General features: G+C 40.0%; 1 protein-coding gene across 4 annotated transcripts in view; it reads left to right on the top strand.

The window, feature by feature from the left end:
- Positions 1-23372, top strand: part of PELI2 (pellino E3 ubiquitin protein ligase family member 2) — a 79961-nt gene that overhangs the window by 33846 nt on the left and 22743 nt on the right. For 3 of the 4 annotated variants that reach the window (XR_009279047.1, XM_058852237.1, XM_058852249.1), the window contains exon 3: positions 20584-20685. The exons of the other annotated variant lie outside the window; for it this stretch is intronic. Coding sequence is in view for 2 of the 3 variants with exons in the window: in XM_058852237.1 (XP_058708220.1) it covers positions 20584-20685 (102 nt within the window). In the remaining variant the exon portion in view is untranslated. The remainder of the gene's footprint in view (positions 1-20583; positions 20686-23372) is intronic. 4 annotated transcript variants of the gene reach the window in all.

Genomic DNA, 23372 nt, shown 5'->3' with positions numbered 1-23372 from the left:
TGTAGAAATCCTCTGATTAAAATTTAGCCATAATGGTAAAGAAAAATCCATATGTGCATTCCAAATACAGTATAACAAGGGAGAAACCCATCATACAGTGTGGCACTGTGAATGCACTGAGGTTTTTTCTGGCTGAAGTAGTAATTGATTTTTACTTGGTGGCAGTGAGTTACCTCATTTAGCCTTAAAAACACAAAACCACTCTGGAACAGGAGTATGGAGGCACCTTCCTCAGTCAAAGGCTTTGATGGCTTCAAACACATCTGTGAAAAGGAGAAGATTCTGAAATTTTAACAACTGATACTTCTGCCTCAGGTTGGTTTGGGGCTGTGCAAATACTGAGAGGTGAGATTTGCCTCAACAAGTGGATGTTAGAGTTTCCACAGAGCTTTAATCCATTCTGTTCCATTGTTTACCAGGTGATGCCTGGCTGCAGCACTGGTGGTGGAGCAGTAATGTGAATTAGATGGTTTATGATACCCAGTCTTGCTCCCAGCTCAAGAGTAACAGTCCTGCCTAGATTTATTCTCACTAAAGCACTTTGCATTTGTAAAACCCCACAGTGATGCTCAAGGTACAGCAGTGGAGACAATCCTCCCCTGTGGCAGCCCAGCTGTGCCAGCAGCACTTGCAGAGAAAGCAGTGCCAGGGTTCTGGAGGCTGAGACTGGAGCCTGTGTTGGAACATTTGCTCTGTGTGGGAGGATGCTGAAGGTTTGGCTGTGCAGCTTTGGGCTGTGCAGGCTCAGTGGAGGCTCAGGGGTGGCTGAGCAGCACGTGCAGGTTTAGGACACGTGGATTTGGTCAAGGCTCCAGTGACTCAGATGTGTCCAGAAGGTCATACCAATTTTGGGATCCGAGTTGCTGCTGCAACCCTGGCTGAAGGTCACTCCAGAAGCAACTGTAGCCAGTTTGTGTACATGGGATGTTTGACAACTTGGGAGCCTCATCTAATCCATTGTCCTTCAGTCATTTTTCTGCCAAAACCTTGAGTGTCTGCAGAGTCACTTTCTGAACTCCTGCCAACATTCGGATACTCTTTGTTTTGAAGTCAAGGAAGTTGTCTTCAAGGAAATGTCTTATCCAGAATAATTTGTTAATTGTGCACAAATGGTACATAGGCTGTCTTTTAGCAGTACTTTCCTGGCTTTCACTTGCCTACTTGTGAAATGTGTTGTTAGCACCAGTAAAAGTTCATAAATCACAGATATAATCTGTGTATGTAATCAGCCTGTCCAGTGTTCCAGGATTATCTCAGTCTTGTGTTTCTCAGGCTTAACAGGAAGGAGAGAGCACTTAGGACACTTGGTACATGATGTCTCTTCTTTATCACTTATATAACTTTATTCCTGGTTGTGTATCAACGTGTATTTGCAGAACAGTGAAGATAAAAAATAGTTTTTCTTTAAAACAGAAATCCTCTCCATTTAAATATTATGTACTCAGAGTCTCCAGACTTGGTAAAAGCTTGCACATTTATTTGCCATGATGTTTTGCTGTTCATATGCTTTCTTTCTTTTGTTTTTCTTTTTTTGTTTGTTTATGCATTGATCTAGATACTGTGTCCCTCTTAGTACTGAAATAGGTGAGCAGTGTTAAAGAAGACATACAAACTATTGGGAGGGGGAATGTAATTTGCAATTATAATTCTTTCTTGTAAAGCATTCACTACTTTTAAATCTATTTATTTAGTGCCTGCTAACTATAGCCAGTATGATGATTGAATGCTTTTTCATGCAGGCTCATGGAGAATTGAAGTGGAATAAGATTCACCTTTGGAATTCACTGAGATAACTTTGTCAACAGCAAGGAATTGCATGCAAAGTGGAAAGGCCAAGAATGTGCTGAATGTTTTGGCATCATCAGTACTGTATTAATCTAATTTCTGATTGTGCCTTGCTGTACTAGCTCTCTATTAATAGTTTCTTATACTGAGAGTAAGTTTTGCTCTACATTGGGGGAAAACACCTTGCCTTGAAAATAGGGGTTGTGGTTTTATGAAGGTGCTTTTGGCAGAAACTGAGATGAGTACCTGTCTGAGGCAGGTTGTGTCTCCTTGTCAGGTGGCAGCTGGGTTGGTTGTCTGTGTAAACAGTGAGACTCTTTCTCTGATGTGGTGTTCTTGCTGCAAAATTGTTGGGCTGGGACTTAATTCCAGCTTTACCAGGAATTCTAAAGCATCAAAAACTGGGGCTGAAGAGGTTGAATGGAACTCTTTGATAATTGACATGCAGAATCTGGCTGTGATAGAGTTATGGAAGGATGTACACTATAAACTTTTAATGAGAGGATGACATTTCACGTGGAAATAAACTGATACAGAAGCTTGTTCTTTATCTTCATCCCCTTATACATCACCTCCTGTGCATCTTAGAAATGCAGACATAATACAGAGTGTAAAGAAGAAATTGGTGTCATGAATTGGTTTGTAAGCCTGGGTTAAAGTCCTGCTGTTATTTTCCTTCCCCTCTCCCATCTCCTGCCTGACCTGTCCTGGGCTGCTGCTCTCCTTTGCTCTTTTGTCCCTGGGTAGTGAGGGACACCAGAGTGTGGATGTTGTTTTTTGCTTTTTCTGATTGGTCTATCAGTGAAATGCCTTTGAGCTTTTTTAGGAGAACATTTTGCACAACATTTTCTTTTTGGAAAGAAGAATGTTAAAAACTGTACTCATGGGGCTTTAAAAGACAATTTTCCTTCTCATTTTGCATTTTATATATAAAACATGTATACACTGTACTAAGCACTCACTACTGGTGTAGAGCCTTGCTCCTACTGGAACACAACATAAAGTAAAAATAGTCTGGTGTGCTCAGGAATTGTGAGATTTGCTGTGTCCCAGTTTTCATTTATAACAATCACACTTGCACTGTGTTTGTCTGTCACTCCATGTTGGTAATATTTTGATTTTTATTTCTTTTCTCTTGAGCTGGCAAGATGAGAACCTTCTTTTTGTCACAGTGAGTTTCTTTGCAGCAGTGCACTGAGAGAATGGAGGGGATGTATTGGCAGGATATTCCATATAACATTAGATCTAGAAAAGATTTTTAATAATCCAAAAATGTAGAACTACAAATTCACCTCTTCATTATTTGTTTTGAATGTCTGTGTTCATGAAAGTAGTTTAGAGCCCTGACGGTTCTGGCTTAAACCCTAAATTCTTCACTGACTCCTAGGTTTGAATTTTCATGAATAAACAGATCTTAACTTTGTAAAGCAGGAAATGATAGGATTTTGTTGCATTGCTGTTTGTTCACGTTTCTGTGAAGGGGAATCCTGGCCTAAGAGACATGATTCTGTAATTAGAATATTAGTTACACTAGATTACCTCTTTCGGCTTTACTGAAAATCAGTATTTTCCTGCTTTGCTAAGTGAGATGCACAGAGACAAGCACTAAAAATTACACGTTACATTTCAAACTCTTCTGCTGTCTTGATATTTTCCTTGGTACTCAGGTCTTTCTGAAGGGAAGAATGTAGGATACATGCTGTTCTTTCATAGCTCTTGTTTCCTCAAAACTATTATTATTTTCCTTGGAAGCCAGCCTGAGCAGAAAGTGTCAATCATGGATCTGTGTGTCATCTCCCAGTGTCACAAATAAAATGAATCTTTCCAGGTCAGGACAGAATTTCAGCTCATTTTTCCTGGAGTGTTTGTACTGGAGAAGCCTCATAGTAACAACTTTTTTTTTCTTTCCTCCAGGAGGAATGTCCTTTGTTCTTACAACTCCAGCGAATTGTTCATTTCTGAACACCTTCCCCATAAGTGCCGCCTGATTTTTTTTGTTTGTTTTTTACTAAAAATAAAAATCTCGAATTAATTTGTGAAATGGTGTTTGAACTTCCTAACAGAAGTTAGTCAGGTTGATGTGCAGCAAGACAAAGCTGCAATTATCTCTATCTTTGTATTCCTTAGGGGCTTCATTACAGCGGCTGCCGTGTCCCGGCAAGGTGAAGTTCAGGATTCAACAGACACAACAAATTATTATTTTCTGTGTGTATGTGTAATATTTCATCCCTGCTGATGGAACATTTAACTGAGAGTTTGTTTTGTTGTTTTTTTTTTCTTGCTCTTGTTGTAGTAACAGGAGAATCTGTGCGAGTTCAGACAGACCTGGTATTATTGAAACCGAGTTATTTGATAGTGATGTGGCAAAAGTATCGACAGCTCTGCTGCATCAGCTCCTCCACTGCTATCAGCCAAAGACAGGGCCACTTCCAGCCCCAAAACAGCTTTAAACTGCTTTATTTCTAATATTGCTTAATGCACTTTGACAGGCACGTAATGCTCTAACTCTTAAAGCCTCACGCTCTAACAACAATTTCATGATGGACTAGTGTGGGTTTAAGCAGGCTTTCCTGAAGTTTTAGCTTTGCTGATCCAACCCTGAGGGCAAGTACTTAATACTTGAGACCCTCCAGACTGTTAGTTACACTTCACAGTAACATTTCCTTCTTCAGGTAGCGCTTTGTCTTTTCATAACACTTAAACCTCATTTCATTTGACAATTTTAACTGAGCTTTGAGTGGCAGCACAAAACTAATGAGGATACATTCGGTTACAGACACAGAAACTGTCTTACATTTATCCTTTTCACTGCAGAATATTGTTGCACATCTGTTTTTTCAAGGTCTTTTTAATATTTTTTTAACCAAATAAATGCTCTTTTTTTTTTGCTTGTGTTTTAGTAGGACATAATTCTTTTTTTTGTAGGGATATCTTTGCCAGCATTTAAATATTGAGTGCAAGTCAGGGGAACTGAATAGTTTATTCATGCATTTATAACTCTTTGTTAAGGGAATGTCTATAATATTTTGAAAAGAATGTACTTAAGTACCTACTTGCAATTCACAGTGCTCTGTGCCTGGAAAGTGAGCTTTAGCTATTGTTCAATATTTATTTTTAGAGATTGTGGTAATGTGGGCAGAAGTCTATTCAAAATATTTTACTTAAAAGAGAGTATGTCAATATATAGATTTGGCAGGATGCAAATCTTGGCTTTTTCAGCTCTCAGCAAGGAGAAGGGGGGGAAAAATGTACCAAGACCAGTGAGAATGAAATGCTGTGGTGCTGTGCATTATTTTGGTGTGTTTCAATAGCAGATGGATTATATGAAGGATGATCTCAACCTTCTGCAGGTGGGATTTGTCATTGGGGTTGAAGACATTGTAGAGCACCCAGATGAAGAGTCTGTAGTGAGTGTGGAAAGCAGCAAATGGGAGAAACTCATTTAGCAGGTTCTAGTCCCAAAAATTCCATTCTTGCTGATATAACACAAAGAATCTGACATTTCTGTGACTTGATGAGTGTATGTGAGATGTTGGTGTAATAAAAGACACTTTGAGGAAGTCTATGAGGATGCATTCAAGAGGAATGAGGAATTCTAAACTATTTATCCTCGTGTTCATGGGGAAGGGATCAGTTCCTCATCCATTTGGGTTGGATTGGATCCCTTTTCTGTAATGAGACAGTCTCTGAGTTTGCTGGGAGCAGGAGAGAGCCTGGCTGTGCCTTTCCCAAAGGAAGGGAGACATGGCAAAGCTTCCACAGCACCTCCCCACTGCCTTTTCATCCCTCTACACACATTTTTCCCCTGTATTTGGTGGGGAAAACTGCAGAACAGCAGGTGTCTGTTCACTGCAGGGTTATAAGGTGAGTCCTGGTTTATTGAGGACTTCCTAGAAATACCATTTTCTAAATGAATGTGTTCCCAAGGATCCTAAGTGGCTAAAGAGAGAGGGAGAGAGCACCTGCTGGCTTGGTAATTGATTGCTGGAGTGAGAACAGTGGGGAATTCCTGAAGAGCTTTAATGGTCTGCTAAGAGCTGGAAAAGGGAAAAGGAGGGACCATATCCCTGGGCAGGATGGGAATACAGCACCACTGAACACTGGTATGAAAAGTCAGAAAGAGAGAAATGGAAAGGAGCTTTAGGTGATGTTATCTTCACTGTTATCAGCTGGTTATTAATTAATTTAAATCCTGGTAAATTATTTGTGAAATTGAAATTCCTGAGCTGGTTACTAATGGAATTCCATAGTAATAAGCAATTTTCCAGCATTAACTGCATCACATGAAAGCAAAACCTTTGAAAAACAACAAAGAAAACTCCAAACCCCATAAATTTCATTTGACAAAATTGGTAGCAGTTCAAGTGTCAGAAAGGTAAATAAAACAAAATAGCTGCAAGGAGTTGTGGGGAAAGCTTGGTGATATGTTTTTTTTTTTAAAAAAAAAACACATTAGTTATAATTAACTATAACCAAAATACAAGCAAAGTGAAATATTTGCAGGATTTCAGTAGGGCTATAGCTGTTGCAACAGGAACTGTGCCTTGGAAACAAGAGTTGTCCCCAGTTAGTAAAAATGTAATGGATTTCTGGACTGGTATTGGGAATTGTGGAATTGAACAGTCTGTGCTGACAAGGCTGTGTTATCCAATACAGATCTGCTGTCAAGTGTTGAGAAAGATTCTGAAATACTGGAGAGGATTCAAACAGGAGTAGCAGAACTGATTTGAAGGAGGGAATGGAGAGACTCTGCCTGGTAGAGCAAATGAAAACTGGCAGCTTAAATGAGTTATCCCACAAGTTACCACAACTACCCAAGAAACCCTGGCAGAAAGTGCCTCACCAATTTGATTCTGAGCTCCACAAACTGCTCAGGAATTGTCACGTGCTGCTCTATGAAAAAATGATTTCTTAGAAGAAATCTGGTTTGCTTTTAATTTAGTATATTTTACATTTCATCGATGAAATCAAATTAGCATGAAGCAGATTGACATATTTTAGCCAAATGTGATGCACTTAAACCAGTATGGGGGACAACAGGATGACTTTGGAAAATAGCTAATATGGGGAAAATTTAACCTGATTAAGTAATTCTTCTTAAAAATCTAAATTATAATTTCTTTGTGCTCTTTTGGAGAAGATATTAAGTGTGCAAAAGTAGGTGTCACTGTTATCCTTAGGGTCTGGTAAGAGGGTGAGGTGAGTTATATCCCAGTAACTGCAGGGTTTTGGAAATGATGGAAAATGATCCTGTGTGTTGTGTGTGGAAGGGGAGGGCAATGGCTGTTGGAAAAACAAATTAGGGCTGTTTGTGAGTAAATGCAAAAATAGGGCCCCCCTTTTTTGGTGGTGCTTGTAGTGAAAGTCTGTGTACATAACATAGAGAAAAAACAAAGCTGGGAGGATTAAAGGAAGATGATGGCATCTTTACAGCCCATATGTGATTTGTAGCTGTCTGCAGGGATATCAGGGTGCAGGGAAGGGGTGAGAACCCCGAGCCTTGATGGATGCAGGGAAACCCTCGCAGCTCTTGGGGCTTTTTGTTCCTGCTGCTTCATTAGGCAGAGCAGATGTGAGATTTAAGGGATTATTTGCTACTCTTACAGAGGCTCAACAACAAAATCTGATACCAAAAGGCCTCAAACTCCAGTTTATATTTCGTCTGGGGAATTGTAAATATGGAATGATGCTGTATAAAGTGTAAAATGTAGTTTATAATCAACCACAAATTTTGGTTTATGGCTTCTGTGCTATCATTTTAAATCTGTTTTAAACCAGTTATCTGCACTCCCTGACCTGACTTAAGAGTCAGAGGGCAAATCTCTTGACTGGAAATAATTTTACATCAGTTGCCACGTACAGAAACGAAAAGGTCAAAATGAGATACTGTGATAAAAGGTGTTCTGAATTACCTATTACATGTAATAGCTGTATTAATAATAACAGTAGAGGTTGAGAGAGCAGGATGGGTTAATGTAGCTGAATAAAACACCTTTTAGGTGCGAGATATTTTCTGCATATTACCTTGCTTGTTAAAGAGTACATGTCATTATCCCAGAGATTTAATAACACATTGGAGGGTCAATGCAAAAATGAATGTTTTGATAGGACAAGATACACTGAGACGGGTAGTTGGTCTTGCTGCAGGTGGGGAGTGCACTCAGTTATTGAGACACTCCAACCTTTCTTTCCCTTCAGTGTTTATAGAACCCAAGAGAGAGGTTCTACTGCAGTTTTCTGAAAGGAATTCTTTAAGTAAAGCCAACTATTTGTGTACAATTTGTATGTAAAAAGAATTTTTGTGTTGGCACTGCTCTCTGTGGTCTGCATTTCTTCAGCATTGCTGTGCTATTAAGTTCTTGTTTTTAAGGATCAGTGAATTTGTACCAGCTTGTCGGGTGGTTGTTAGAAAAATGGATAAGTTTTTTTTCAGTTATAATTATATTAAATGTGAATTTGAATATACTCATCATTTATATTGACTTTGAAGTGATTATCTTTTAGCATTTCCATTTATTATATTTGCTCTAAAAATACGCACTCTCTTAATTATTTTTTTTTATCTGGCATTTGATCTGGATTGCCATTTTTATCTGTTGTCTTTAATTAGGCTTCCTGCTGGGTTTTGTAGCTTTACAGTTCATACCTTGTGAAAGAATCAATTGATTTCAGTGCACATTCCCACGGTTACTATTCTTAAATTGCTTTCTTAGCTCAGCAGAGTGGTGACAGAGTTTTTACAATTTGATCTTCACAGCCACTGCTGTTTATTTAAAAAAAAAAAAAAAAAAGACTGCTCATGATTTTTCTACAGCCTGCATTAGATGATTTGATAATTTATTTGTAGGCAGTGTTTGCTCCAAGGAGTCACCAGAGCTGCTGCTTAATTCACTCATCCCCAACTGACTTCCCTGCCAGTTGTGCACAGTGTCTGGGGGCTTCCTCTGGATACCATCCAAGTGTTCCAGAAGTGCACAGGAATGTGACTAACATTGCACCCAAAGCATGTGATTTCAGCGGTTTTAATTTGATATAAATGTATATAATGCATGTTTTCCAAATCATGTAACAACTGTTATTAGATAATTAGTCAAGAGAATGTAAAGGGCAGGTAAGTCTGGAGATGAAGGCTGGTGCAGAGGAAAGGGACAGTGGAAATGATTTAGATGATTCTGGGATTTATGGGGTAGCTCTCTGGAAAGTCAAAATGGGGTTTTTGGCAGAGGGTTGCAGAAGGGAAACTTTATTCTTCTAATCCCCAGCATAAAACTGGGTGAGTAAGCAGTGATCTCTTGGGCTGTGTGTGAAATTTGTAGTGGCTGTTCCAAGTCTTGCTCTCAGTAAACCAGTAAAATTGTGGAGTGGTTTCAAACATGTCAAATGCTGCTCTTAAAGCTTTCAGAAACATGTGTGGAAATTCATGAACTTTTCTTCAATGAGGCAATAATATTGAACACATTTATCATCTTTATTATGGGCACCCTGATAGTGCTGTGTGCTAAATACCCTTAACTTTCATGAGATCAGAATTCAAAGCTCTGCCAGGAGAAGAATCAACACAGCAACGATTTTCCTCCTTGTTAAAACCTAGCTTAAACAAGCGATTTAAGAAAATCAAGTAGTTTAAGACACCAAATTAAAACCATGCTTTAAATTAATTTATACTGGGAAACACAATTAATTTTTATGTAAAGAACTACCCAGGCATGCTGTGAATAAAAAAAAAAAAGGGCCTTGAAGTGCTTTTTGCTGTTTGTAATTTCATAAATCTGTTCTCCACAAAAATGTGGGCTGCTTTATCCTAGGAAGCACTGGATATTCTATAACCCTAATTAAAACTGTGCCTTATTTACACTGTGGGCCTGCTATGTGCATTGTGTTATTATTTAAGACTGTTACTCAGTGTATGTTTCATTTAATAAAAAGCCCCAAATCCCACCTACCACTGGGTATTGTATTTTTCATAGAAATAGTGGCATATCCCATAATTTTGCTCCTGCAACTCTAGTCTTGTGCTCTACCTCTTTAGTTTTAGAATAAAAATAAAATATCATTTTAAATATTACGATCTTTTTCTCTGTGTGTTCAGATAATTTGGGTCTTATTAGTAAAGGTACAGCTGGAAAAAAAAGTGTTAATATAGGATGGAGTTGTGCAGAGCTTCTATCTAAGAGAGCCTGTTTTGGAGAGGGGCAGAGCAGGTCATATCAGTGGTAAAATCATGTTGTGTGAAGTGCAGAGCTTCTGATGAGCTGTTCTCTTATCTGACGTTACATATGAATAGAAAGCAAGTTGCCTGTAAAGCTTGCTTTAAATTTTAATAAACTGCAGAAAAGATAAGTGGTAATTTCCTGATGTGGATGCATCTAGTACAGCCTGCTAAACCCAAATTTCAGGATCATAAATTTTAAAATGAATCTTTGTGGCTTGAATTTTTAAGCTGGCATGATAGATTTAAATTTTAGGGAAATAAATTTCCCTTCCTCTCCTCTGTCTGTATCAATCTTCCTGAAAAACGACAGAAGATTCGAATTTGAGAACACAATGAAAATAACAGGAACGGAGAGCAATAGCGGCGACTAATCCTCTAATTACTTTCTCTGAACACTGGGAATTGGGCTGCAGAATATCCTTCAGTACAATCTAGACTAAGCTAAATTTATTCCATTCCAAAGCTGTAAAGGGAGGGATTTTGCTACCAACTCAGAATAGTAATGGGCTGTGGTGGTCTTTATCTGATGGGAGTGAAGCAGATGTGGCTGCTCTGTCAAACGCCTGTCTACAGATTGGAATTTTCCTGCCTCTTAATTGCCCTGTGCTCGCCCTTTCACACCCTGGGGTTTGAAATGTAACTAAACAATTGCATGGTTTTATAAATAGTGGGGCAGAGCAGTCTGCTCTGGGCATGGGGGCTGAGGATGTGGCACATTTACAGCAGTGACTGTTTGTGTTGGACTCTCCTGTAAAAGTTCTCTTTGGCTCCACACTGATATCAAAGCTATTTAGTGGCAGACGTGACCTGTATTTTGGCTCAAGTGCTCTCAGCCAGTTCTTTTGTGCTTGCTTGGCTCAGTAGTGTGCTGTTGATATTGAAATTTTCCCCAATCCCTTACTCCACACTGAAGTTTAGTAAATACACAAAGATGCTGAAGTTAAACCTCCTTGTGCTGGTGTTGATTGTGTTTTGTGGCTCTGGCTGGTACCTTGGATGTGAAAAGTTCTGGAGTAACGCTCAGACCAAACATTCTGGGATAAATGAATCCTAAATTTGGTTGTAAGGACTTTGTTGTAGTTCAGGTGAGTGACTGAGAAGGGGATTTGCTTTCTCACTGTCTCTCAATTTGCAAGATGGAGAGGCAGTACTGGTCCCACATCCTCCCAGAGCCGTGACACCTCCCGCCTGCAGAGATCTTTTTCTTTTCTCCCTTGGATAACTTAGAAAGGTTTGGGAATCGGGGCCAGCCTTGTTTTCAGTTTTGCACAGATTCAGAGGTGGCACCAGAGGGGTTTACAGTCACTTATGTTTTGAAATGAGCTTGGCAGCTGCACATGTGGAGGGGAAAGCTTCTTGCTTCCCACTTGTTAGCAACTTGATTTTTCAACTCCTGTGCAGCACGTAAATCAGGATTTAATTCTGACTGCTGTTTAATGTATTATCTTGTTGACTTAAATGACTTAAGTAGCTCAGTTAAACACAGTTCAGAGTGTGTGTGTGTTTTTAAATACACTAAGTTATGTGTAAGGAATGCGAGTAAGCTCTGAACTTTGCCCAGGAAGATGCTTGGTAATGTGTATAAATGAGCACTGGAAAGGTTACAAATGCTGTGTTCACTGTGCACTTTGTAGGGCTAAAGAAAGTGATATTTTTCCACATGCAAGATGTGGGCTATTAACTTGAGTTAGTGAACTGAGAGGTCAGATTATCCCTTTCATCCCTGTAGGATGCAGATCCTACAGATTTACCTGTCTTGTGCTTTTTGCCCCAGAAATCTCCTGCAGTAAGGATGCTGTTTGAAAGGTTCATACTTTTGCCAAGAGCTACTGTCAAGTTTGCTCAGCTTGGTTCAAGCACCAGTTGAACTATTCTACAGGATATTTTATTATTGAAAGTCTCCACTGGGGAAATTGCCACGAAGTCCAGTTTGCAATGACTTGTTGCAGTTCTTGTATCCCAGACCAGTAAAAAAGAACCTGATTGCTTCTGGGTTTGTTCTGCCAGAGTGCCTTCTATCAGGACAATACTCCATAGTGTGATTTCTAGAAAGCAGCTTCTGTCCCTTGATGAGAGCTATAAAATGCAATTGCTTTCTAGAAGCACTGAATGGCTTTTTGGCAAGAAGAATTTGGGATTTTTTTTCCCCTCTTGAGAGAGTTTTGTGCAGCTGCTTAGCAGGTCTGTTCAGGTAACTGTCTGGAGAGTCTTTGGCTGTCTTAATGTAAAGCTGACTGGTGTCAGATGCAGTTTATGGTTTCTGGGAGCTGTGGAATGATCTGCAGCTTCTCCTGGGGTTGTTATGTGCTCTCCTTTGGCAGGCAGGCACAGCTTGGTGCTCAGGGGTGCTTTGATTCACAGAAGCATTCACTGCTGATGAGCCCAGTGTACAAATCTTTCAGGCTGTGTATTGATAGAAGCCCTTGAGGGGACTTTATCACTAAATTTTTCTTTTTTTTTTTTTTTTGTCTGGCTTTTAGTTAAGGAGTCTAATTTGTGGCTATTTTGTGTGCTTGGCATACCCAAATACATGAGTGTAGCCAGGCATCTGGTGCTTTTGTTCCTGATGTGTATAAATGAATCGTAGACTGTTGGCACCAGAATGTTCAGTTACAAACATTGTTGCATCCTTCTCTAATTACTGATATTTTTGTGGGTGTGTCAAGAGTTTTGGGGATGTGATCCAGCTGCAGTGACAAAATCATGTTTATGTCTTCATGTTTAAATCTATAGGCTTGTAGTCTTCCTGGAGAAATCCTACTCTTAGGAAATTAATGCCAGGGGTTTTGGGGTCAGGAGTTTTGCTTTTCAGAAAGTCACACATGAGGGAAGATCTCACTGGTGTCCAAAAAAATTATCTTAAAATTTGATTGTAATCTGTATTGACAGGAATGTGGAAATCTAACCTGTAGTACAGTGGGGGATCCCCATATAGTCTGTAGTGATCAGTTAAGACAATGAAAAGAGAATCCCTGCTGGAGTAAATAAGAAGCAGTGGGACTTCATTTTTTTTAAAAGTATGAATAAGTTATTGTTGACTGAAAATATAAAAAAAATGCAAAACTTTCAAAAATATGCACGTGACAGTCTGATACAACACCACTTAAAGTCTCCTATCAAACAGGTGAAACTCTGCATAGGACAGCAATAAACAGAAGTGTCTCTGGAGGCTCCAAAGCAGGTGAAATGTGTATTTCTCAACACAGGATTCCCTGCAGGCAGCTCCAGAGCAGCTGTGATAGAAAATGTGACAGCAACGTGCAGGCACTGATGTGTCCAGAGGAGCATTCTGGATTTTGGGAAGGAAGATTTCTGCTTTGGGTAGTTGATGTATCTGACACTGCTGAAGCTTTGTGTCGTGCCTCTGAGCTGCCTCTGCTTTGTTTGGGGGAGGAAATTCAGACTGAAGGAGGAAAAACACAGCTAATTTCAAAGATGGATGAAGGATCACTTGTAATATAATGTTACTGAACAGGGACAGAAGAAAATGGAAGGAGAGAAGAAATCTTAAGGGTTAGAAAAGTGAAAAGGAGGAAAATGACTCATAGATTGGTTCTGTAAAGTGTTGGTTCACAGGCACCAAAAGGTGGTGATTTACAAAGCAACTCCTGAGCTCCTGGTGTCAAAGTTGGTGTGTGTTGGTATAAAGTGGTGTCTACTTTGAGCTACTTTTACTTACTAGGGGAGAGCAAGAGAGCTTGCAGAGCTGGTCAGGAGTCCTGGGAATGAGGTGGGACTCTGGTCAGTGGCTGTAAAAATGATGGTTTGGACCCCTGACTTCAATCTGTGCAATTTGCCCAACACCCCTGTGCATTTTGAAGATGTTTTGAATACTCCTTTTTGTTTGAGGAGTAGCCTCTCTACATTCTTCTGAAAAGCAGAGTATAGCCAAGTGTCTGATCAGCCCTGATGTAGCTTTACAGGAGCTTATCTTGGAAAACTTTCACCTTTCTGCCTCCTCCCTTGCTGCAGTACCCAAGCAGAGGATTGGAGAATGGCATATTTTGATGCTGCCTCTGGAGGGAAGGTGCTGTGTGTGGTATTGGCTGATTGTCTAAAACAACACAGATTCAACAAATGGAGAAAATGCTTCAACATCTGCCTGTTGAGTTGATAAATGGTGAAGTGCTCGAGTGGCAGCACACAACCCCACATTGGAGCAGATGGTGTTGATGTGTGCTGGAGACAAATGTGCTGTCCCTTCTGTCCCCTCCAACCTCAGCAGGAAAGGGTGCATTGAACAAACCTGGGAGTGTTTCAAAAGCCATAAAAATGAGAAGTGTAAATAAACCACGCTGTTTCTGTGTAGTCACTGAGCCTTGAATTTTGGGGGGTGATGTGCATTCAGTAAATTGCAGTGGGGTGGGTGACCTGCAATTTGCATGCTCCAGCTCGTTCATTGTGACAGGGATTGCAGACAGTGCCACACGTAGGTCGTTTCAAAGTGACAAAATTTAATTTCTTCTTGGTGCCACATTTCCTTCTCTACATGCAGTTACTGGCTCTTGGTCGTTTTTTTTCTGGCCATTTCCTAACACTCATTTAGTTGTCAAGAGAATATTGACAGCTGAAGTATTAGAGACAGACAAGGTGTTAACATTGGTATTTCAAAAATGACTGCATAGATGTTGTTGCAGTTGCAATGTTTATAAGGAAAGGGAAAAAACCTTGGAAGAATGAGCTTGTATGGAGCAATGCAGGAAGCAGATGCAGAGTTAAAAGAGCTGGCCAGTGGTTCTGGTTGATACAGATATTTCAGCCTCTCCTACAGGCACATGAAACCCTTAAGGTTTCCATAATAATGTGTCTTTCTTTGCAGAAGGCTATAGGAAAATTACAGTATATATATAATAGCTGTATCAGTAGGCAGAGGTCAGTGTAAATTTATTGAAATGCTGTGTTAGAGAAGCAGCAATTCTGGGCTATTACTGTTAAGTTTGAGAGAGTAAAATTACAAACAGTCTTTAGCTAATGTTCTGTGAATTGGCATTTGTCTTAATTTGCTGGGAAACTTCCCAAGTGGTGGACATACTTTTCTGATGTGGGGAAAGTATCAGTGGCTCATGCTCATGAGCTTTTGTTATGTTTTCTTACGATAACTCAGAGTCTGCTGGCTCTGGCAGTCAATCTGTCCAAAAATCCAGTGGAAATGGGATGTGTTCTTCACTTTTGAAGGCTTCCTTCCTTGCTGGCTAAAGCTTCCTTTTAAGTTGCAAGATCTTTTGTCTGACATCCCTGAGTGTTTCTTGTGTTCTCTTTTTATAAAAGCAATGGAAGGCTGGCAGCCAAGTCTGAGAGCATTTAACTCATGAAGGCTCTGCTGTCATTAATTTTAAACACGTCACTGTGGTGTCGGTCAGCTCGACTACCAACAAAGAAATCTAAAGTGTTCCCATAAATCATTTTATTGTCCTAACTCAACCTAATTAACTAAACTAAAACTCTTATTCTGATGGAGCTGCCCTTCCTGTGAGACATCTGCCTCTTTCTTAATGGATTTTAGCTTTTATTTCTGCTATAGTGCACAAGAGTTGGTAACCGTAATAACGTTAAGTCCCTCTTGCCATCTTTTGGGAGCTCACCTGGCACAAGGGAATGGTTAATTTTTAATTTCCAAATGCAGAGATTTTTATTTTTTTTTTCATTCCTTGGAAACATGGATTCCAAGCCAGGAGGAAGCAATAAAATCTCTATTTCTAGCAGTGGATTAGCTTCGTTCCCTGCAAGCTTTGCAAGCAGCAGCCTAAAGGCTCTGAGAATTTTGGGATCCGCTTCTGTAGTTCATTGACACGCTCCTGACACGGAAGGTTTGATTTAATAGTGTTAAGTTGATGTAATGGTGCTGTGAGCTCCTGCCCTGTTGTTGAACTCTGGGGCTGGAGGTGTCCAGCACTGTCAGTGTGCAGGACATGAGCCCAGGTAGGGAACATCTGGCTGAGCACAGATGTACATTCAGTGGAGGAGAAAAAGGTGGAAATTCTGACTAAAGAGCCATTCCTGCTCTTGGGGATTATCTGCTGAAGATTTGTTAAGTTCTAGTTTTGTTCCCTCCTTTTTCTGTACCTTTGCTAAAAAAGCAGAGCAAAGAAACACTGGTTTTAAATATAACCCTTATATATTCTTCCTCCCTTTATCTATGAGGTGACTTTACATGGGGTGAGGGAATTCTATTTTCTCACTCTTTGAAATGATGGTAAAACCGATAGCATCAACCTTTCCAGGGGGGTGAGTGGAGAGCAGAGAATTCAGATGGACTGAGATATTCCAGGGGCTGGCAAAGTTGCAGTGTTGCTGCTGGGAAAGCAGACTCTGTTTGATCTCTATTTGATCTTGGCTCCTCTGAGACCTGACAGATTTGTAAGTCATAGCCTTTAGCTGCTGCTTTGATTGTGAGGGCAAAGTGCTGGAACGAGGTTTTGTTCTCAAAACGGAAAGAAAGGAGCAAGAATGAAAAAGTGTGTATAAGGAGGCAGGGGGAAAAAAAAACCCAAGCCCAAGTGTAATTCCAGACAGCAGGAAGGATATAACTGGAAACTTGAGCTACTAGCAAAGTTGAAAAATGAAAAAGGAAAAAAAAAAAAAAAAAAGAAACATTTGTTTGGTCCATGTTATTGTGAGCTCATGGGCCTTCTCCTTTCAGTCTCTGTTAAAATTGGGCAGTTTTGATCCAAAATCACCAGAACACAAATCTTGAGGTGCTGGGGGGAGCTGTGGGGTTTGCCTGGAGCAATAGGGAGGAATCTTCCTGCTCACTGTAAGAGCAGGCTCAGCATAAAGTGAGGTTTGGAGCTTCCATCTGGGAAAGCCCATGGAGATGGATGGATTTGCTGTGCAAACCTGAGCCCTGTCTTAAAAAACATGCTGGCAAATGTGTCCCTTTGTGCCACGTAGAATATGGCACTCAGGCTTCCCTTCATGCTTTTGTTTGGCATTTGGACTTTTAAAAATCCCTCAACCCCGCTATGGACACAGTCACTAGCAGTGGAATTATTCTGGAAAAATCTCTCGCTGCTTTTTTGTTCCCCCTATTCCTCCCCAGGGTTTTTGTCACTTCATCTTTGCTTTGCTCTGAGTTTCCTCCAAAGGGAGTTACTTAAACTCAGCACCTTGAGACATTTAAATGTCTAAAACCAGCTACAGGCAGCTGAATTCACCCAGCCTGTGTTTCCCCACCAACATTCCCACTGGACAGGAGGTGGGATGTGCTATGGCCAGCCTGGAGCCACATGGTTTGGAATGCCTTGGTAGGCTCAGGCTATGGATGTTATTAGCAAGGTTTTTCCAGCATTTGTAGCTGTTGGAAACTAATTCAGGGTGGGTTTTCTTTGAATTTTTTTTTTATTTTATTTTCTGGTTCAATTGATAATTTTCATTAAACTTTCAAGAACCTGAGAAATAGGAACAAACTGCTCAAAGTGAGCGCAGGGAAGAGTAAAGGAGCCCAAAATGCTGGAAGTGCCTGAAGGAAGATTTCCTTTCCATGACTACTCAGGTGAAACCACAACCCTGGGATTTATGGTTGGATTTGATGATCTTAAAGGTGGTTTAAAGCTAAAATGATTCTACAGTTCCACTCACTCAAAAGCATAGTGGATTCTAAGAAAAAGCTTTGAAAATACCCAGCATTGCCCTGGTGGATCTTGGCAGCTTTGGAGTGGGAGTGGAGAGACAGAGGTAACATTTAGTGCCAGGTTCTTGTTCTTCCTTGACCTGTTTCCTGCCTGGAAGGTGGACTTGGTGTTCTCCAACCTGAAACTCTGAATTTATCTGCTAGAACTTGTGAAGCTGCTGTAATTCTTATGGGGGTCAGGGCTTTTCTCATGATTTCAGTTGCTATACCAGGGCAATTATGTGACAGCATCAAGGGGTTTTGAGGAGAGAATCTTCCTGACAGGAAAAACAAGTCTGGAAATATGAATGCTAAAAGCAGTAAAAAGGCAAACTCAGTATTTTGGTTGCAAAAAACCCAGATTTGTGCAATCAGTCTCCAGACTCTTTTGGGACTCGTAGTAGTGTGGTTCTATATTTCCTCAAGCAGTCAAAATCCTTCATGATTTTTCCTGTGTCTATATTCCACTCATAATAGTGTTTTATTAGGAGTCTTCCACTGTTTTGTGTAGTTCCTAAAACACTGTTACTTGTCATTTTTTTTTTCTTTTTTGACTTGGAAGTGACCAATTGTTGGGAGACCAGCGCTTAAAATACCTGTAAAGTGTCTGAATTGGAGCAACTCTTGGTGCAGAGTAGGCTGTGAAAGCACACAAATTGAAACATTTCTCATAACCTTCTTGGCTTTTCCCAAAAGTTATTACACAATTCCAGGAAATTAAATATAGCATTTCTTCACTGAAAATAACTGGGTATAAATAATGGAAAACAAAGAGGAGGAGAAGTAGATGGGGAAGAAAAGGTGGGAGGGGAAAGAAGCACACACAGAAAAGAAGATTATGTCCTACCCTGGAATTTCAGAGGACACACTGACCCTGGTCAGTATTATTAATATATCTAAGCCCTGAGCTCTGTAGGCGTAGGGCACAACCTTACTCAGTAATTCAGGAAATCCTTGTGTTTCCCTCTCTGTTTTTTCCATCAGACCTTAAAACTTTGAGCTTGGGTTCTCACCAAAGCTTCCATGTGATCCAGAAGTTTGTGTGACACGAGTGTGAGCTTGGGGCACACGTCCCTGCCTGGAAATTTTGTCTGGGTGCTGGTGGCCAGTGCTGCACAGAGTGGCAGGAGCTGAAGTCACATTCACATTCTGTCCTCACTGTCACATTCACAGCCTGTCCTCTGCTGTATTCCACCTGCAGCAGAGTTTTGTGGCAATGGGTGAAATTTTGTGTATGAGAGCTATTGCTTTCTGATGTTTGAAATGGTGCTATCTGATAATGTGAGTATGAATTGATTATTGCTATATTAAACTCAAAACTTAAGGTGTAAGGGTCTCCTGTTTATCTCTTTATTTCTTTCATATCCTAGGAGTGCCTGAGATCTGCTCAGGGTTTGAGATCCCTTTCTTAGTTGTCAAACAGGCACAGAGGAAAAACTGGAGACCACAGCTCAGTGTCCTGGCAGGTCACAGAGCGTTAGTGACTTAATCCAAACTGCATCTTGGTGCCATTTGTTCTTGCAACTGTGTGCCACTGTAGTGGTTACTACAAAACACTGTAAATAATCTGTGAAATTCAGAATCTGGCTGTTACTGTTTACCAAGTGTGTTTGCATCACTTTTCAGCTGTTAACAATTCCTAGACTTTGTCTTCAAGTTTTGTTAAAAGCTTTATTGTAGAAAAGAAGTACTGGGAAAGGTCTTCTTGTCTAATCATAGAATGGTTTGATGGAAAGGGACCTTAAAGATGATCCAGTTCCACTCCTGTGCCATTGGCAAGGACATTTTCCACAGGTGCTAGAGCTTCCAGCAAGAGGCACATTGTAAAAGCTTTGTCTGGTTGTAAATGCGTGAGATTTGCAAAAAACAATTCTTCCATTACGTGTTCTTAATAATTCTGTATCAAATACTCTTGCTAACCCTTAGTAGGCTTTTAGTATGCACATGGATGTTTTTAATACCTCCAGCATTCAGAAGGATTTTTAATGATTTGTTCAATAATTGATGGAGCTTTGGCATAATTTAGGCTTTTGTGCGAGATGGCAGGCAGATGAGTAGAATATATTTAGTTGTTTAGTTTAATCAGCCCTATCAGTGAATTCTTTAGGTGAAAAGCAGAATGAAGGAATGGAACAAGTGAGAGAACCACTTGGAGAAAATTATCCCCTTAACTGAATACTGGAGAAAGCCTTAATTAACCTATTAATTCATTGCTTAAGTGTCTGCAAAGTGTTTTCTGAGCAGTAACAGTCATTACCTTCCAGAATTGTGTGTGGTTATATGGACCTTTATATTTACATCTATTTCCCTGCTAGCCAATAGATTCAGTTTCTCAGCTCATTTCCCTTAGTCTTGGTGAAATAAAACAGAAAACAGGAGCTGTCCTCTTCTTGTCTTCTTTTAAATACTGAAATCCTATTTAATCTTTGATGCTAAATCCATATCTGTAGACACCAGTCTACTTTGACAGGTAGTAAGAAAAGTACCCTTTAATGGAGAAAACCACACTGAAAATGTTTAGATTTTGTCACCAGTTATATAAAATTGCTGGGCTCTTTCTGATAAAAGCAGAAATTTGCTTAACCTGAAGTTCTGGCTTTTAACTGGGAATCAGTTCTATTGCTCACTTACTTCAAAAACAAACAAGCCAAAACTCCCTCAACTCCAAGTCTTTGCTACAAGTTGCTACAAGGGTTAGGAATTTAATATAATTTCAGTGAAGAAAAGTGTTTGGAGTCTTAAAGTGTAAAAATGGTAAGTATTGGGTACTTCTGAACTAGAAACAAGCAAACAAGCTTGGGATTTTCCATTAAAAAGAAACAAAAAAGTCCTATTGTATGTGTTTACCCAACCTTGTAATAACACGTTATGATACACTGCTTTTCCTGATCATAGCAAAGGTGTTTATGTAGCAAAATGAATTTGATTACAGTATTTTTGTGTAATAGATATCTTTTTTTTTTTTTAAATCCACCAGGCAATCAGCTCAAAAGGTCACCACAGTATCTCTTTCACCTTATCCAGAACCCAGACAGTTATAGTGGAATATATTCATGACAAAGATACAGACATGTTTCAGGTAAGGCTCTAAAATACTTGGATTGTTTTTTTAAAAGCAACATTAAAAAACCCCAGTTCTGCATTATCCTCTGGGTATTCTCTGTGACCTGTGGGATTTCCACAGTCTGACTTGGCTTTGAAATTTTACGTTATTCTGCTCTTTACAAACCCACACCAGCATCTGTTATATTCTTACTGACTTACTCCTTTAATTGTACTCTGCCTTTTCTCCAAAGACAAACAGTACTGGAGAGAAATGAGTGCTCTGTTTGGATTCATGAATGAGCACAGAATTACACCCACCACCCTCCAGTGAATCACGTAGCTGGAGTAAAAAGGAAGGAGTAGGGCATGGGATGGAGAAAGAGGAAGATAAAAGGAGCTGCACAGTAGAGGAGATAAATCAGTGATAAATGAATAATAAACTCTTCTTGAGGGGTGTGCAGATCTCTCAGGTGGTGTAGGGGACTGGGCTGAGTTTCTCTGAGCTCCCATCTATTGTCCAACACAGCATCCCCTGCCTGCATTTCTGTTTTTCTGCATCATTTAACATTCTGCTAACCTGAGTGATTTTCTCGTGCCATGGTTATTTTTATGTATAATAAGAGAGAAGAAATTCTGTGTGAACTTCAAACTCAGGGAACCCAAACATGCCAAGCAACCTTTTCCATTCTAGACTGGTCAGGTCTGTATTATCTTTGACCTCTAATTAGAGCATCTCACCAGGAATTGTTATCCCTCTCATTCAACCTTTCATATTTGGAAGGGTCAGCAATTGAGAGCTGTTGACAGAGAGGAAATAACTCTTTGGAGGTGTTGTTGCTTCTCTTGACTTCTCTGTTTTTTTCTATATTAAATTTTCCCAGTGTGACTAAAACTATTAGGTCCAAATAGGAATTGATTAAAACCCAGTCTTACTCATTTGCTGCAGAATGAAGGATTGAACAGCCAGGGTGAACTGAAATAGGTTTTTCTGTGTTGACTAGTGAAAGAAAAATGTAACCCATCTAGTGGGGTTACTGTGTGATGCTTGTTTAGCTCTTGAGTAGCTACAGAAAAATTTTTTCCCTGTATATAAATTTTGAAAAGCCATTTTTGAAAGCTGGATTTTTTTCCCTTCATGAGTACAGTAAAAAATGAATCAAGAGTTGCAGAACAGCTGCTTTTTCTGGGCAGATTTTAAGAAAGAGATGTCTGTCCATGGCATAATGTCCTAGTGGTGGGTACAGTGTTTTTTGTAGGGGATAAGACACCATTTCAGTCTTGGGATGTGTGGGGGTCCTGCTGTGACCTCTGGTGCTGTGTCCTGGTTCAGGTTTCTGCTCTCTGGCTGTTTCCTGCATTCCATCATGGCCTGCAGGGGCTGATGCTGGGGAGAGTGGAAACAGAGTGGTCTGGTGGACTGTGGCAATAATTCCCAGTGCCAGAGCAGTTGAAGAGGTTTCTATTATTTATATGAACCATTAGGTGTTAACTGGTCTCATGAATCTGTTGGAGAAAAGTTACTTGAGGGTGTTTAGTGCAGCCCTGTGGTACATGGTGACAAAATTCATGTCTGTTAATCCACAGAGCAGAATTTCATTGTTGGTCAGACAGTTCTTGGAGTTTGATGTTTTCTTTCAAATGTGTGTTATTGGCTTGTGTAGGGTGTGGAGGTAGAAAAGGGGATGATAATTCCTGGACCACAGGATTATCCTGAGCCTTGAAGCCCCACTTTGACTGCAGTTAACATGCATTATCCTGGGCAAATCATGTGGCTTTTTGTTCTTTATTTCCACTATTGTGCTTCTTGAGCTGTTGTTCTGTTGTGTTGTTTGTAGTTTTGGTTTTTTTGTTTTTTTTAAATGTAACTATATTATGAAATCTTTGTGCAAATGCTGCTATGCACCTTTGTCTCAGTGACATCCAGGTCAGATTTCTTCATTTAATTACAAAAGGAATGTACAAATGTGTTCCTCTGGTGTCCCCCATACTCTGTGCTCCAGCATCCATGTGCTGCTATAAATGAAGATTTTCTTCAGAGTTTAACCATTCTGTTGATGATGATGCATTAGGTGAATTCAGACCTGTTCCTTCATGGTTTGATGGGGTGAGAATGGGTTGATTATATCTGTTCATACCATTATAAAGAACCAAAATGTGCAGCTCCTACCCTAAATAACTACAAGTTTATACAAGAAGCAGGTACATTCAATACAAAACATTGATTTCTTTTCTGAAGAATGGCCCTTCAGAAGATGCAGAATCCAATTCTTGCTTTCACCAGAGTGAAATTCTGTCAAAGCCCAAGAACCTTCAGCTGTTAAACTCTGCTGGCAGGCTTTTCCTTGTCAGGAGCAGTGTTTTACTGACAGCAGCAGAGCAGGGACTGCCTGCCTCTCACAGCTTTGAACAATCACCTGCAGAGGACACAACGCTCGCTGCCTCTGCAGCACCTGGCACATTGATGAGTTCTTGTTGGAAGTAACTTAGGGAAATCATATGACACAGTTAACAAGAAGGGTCCCAAAATACAGCCTGAAATTTGCTAGAAAGAAGAAAGTCTTCTGTGCTGTGTGAAAAATGAGTAATGAAGTGTGTAAAGAGCAGCTCTGAATAATGGACTTGGTCTGTAGTGACTGCAACAGCAGATGAGTTCAGAGTTTTGGAGAGTGGATGTTGACAGCATCAAGTTTTTAATTTATTCCTTAGGCACTTGCTTTTCAG

Source organism: Poecile atricapillus, chromosome 1, assembly GCF_030490865.1.
Source record: "Poecile atricapillus isolate bPoeAtr1 chromosome 1, bPoeAtr1.hap1, whole genome shotgun sequence".
Lineage (NCBI taxonomy): Eukaryota > Metazoa > Chordata > Aves > Passeriformes > Paridae > Poecile > Poecile atricapillus.
The sequence above is the reverse complement of the archived record's forward strand: the minus strand, read 5'-3'. Positions and strand labels throughout refer to the sequence as shown.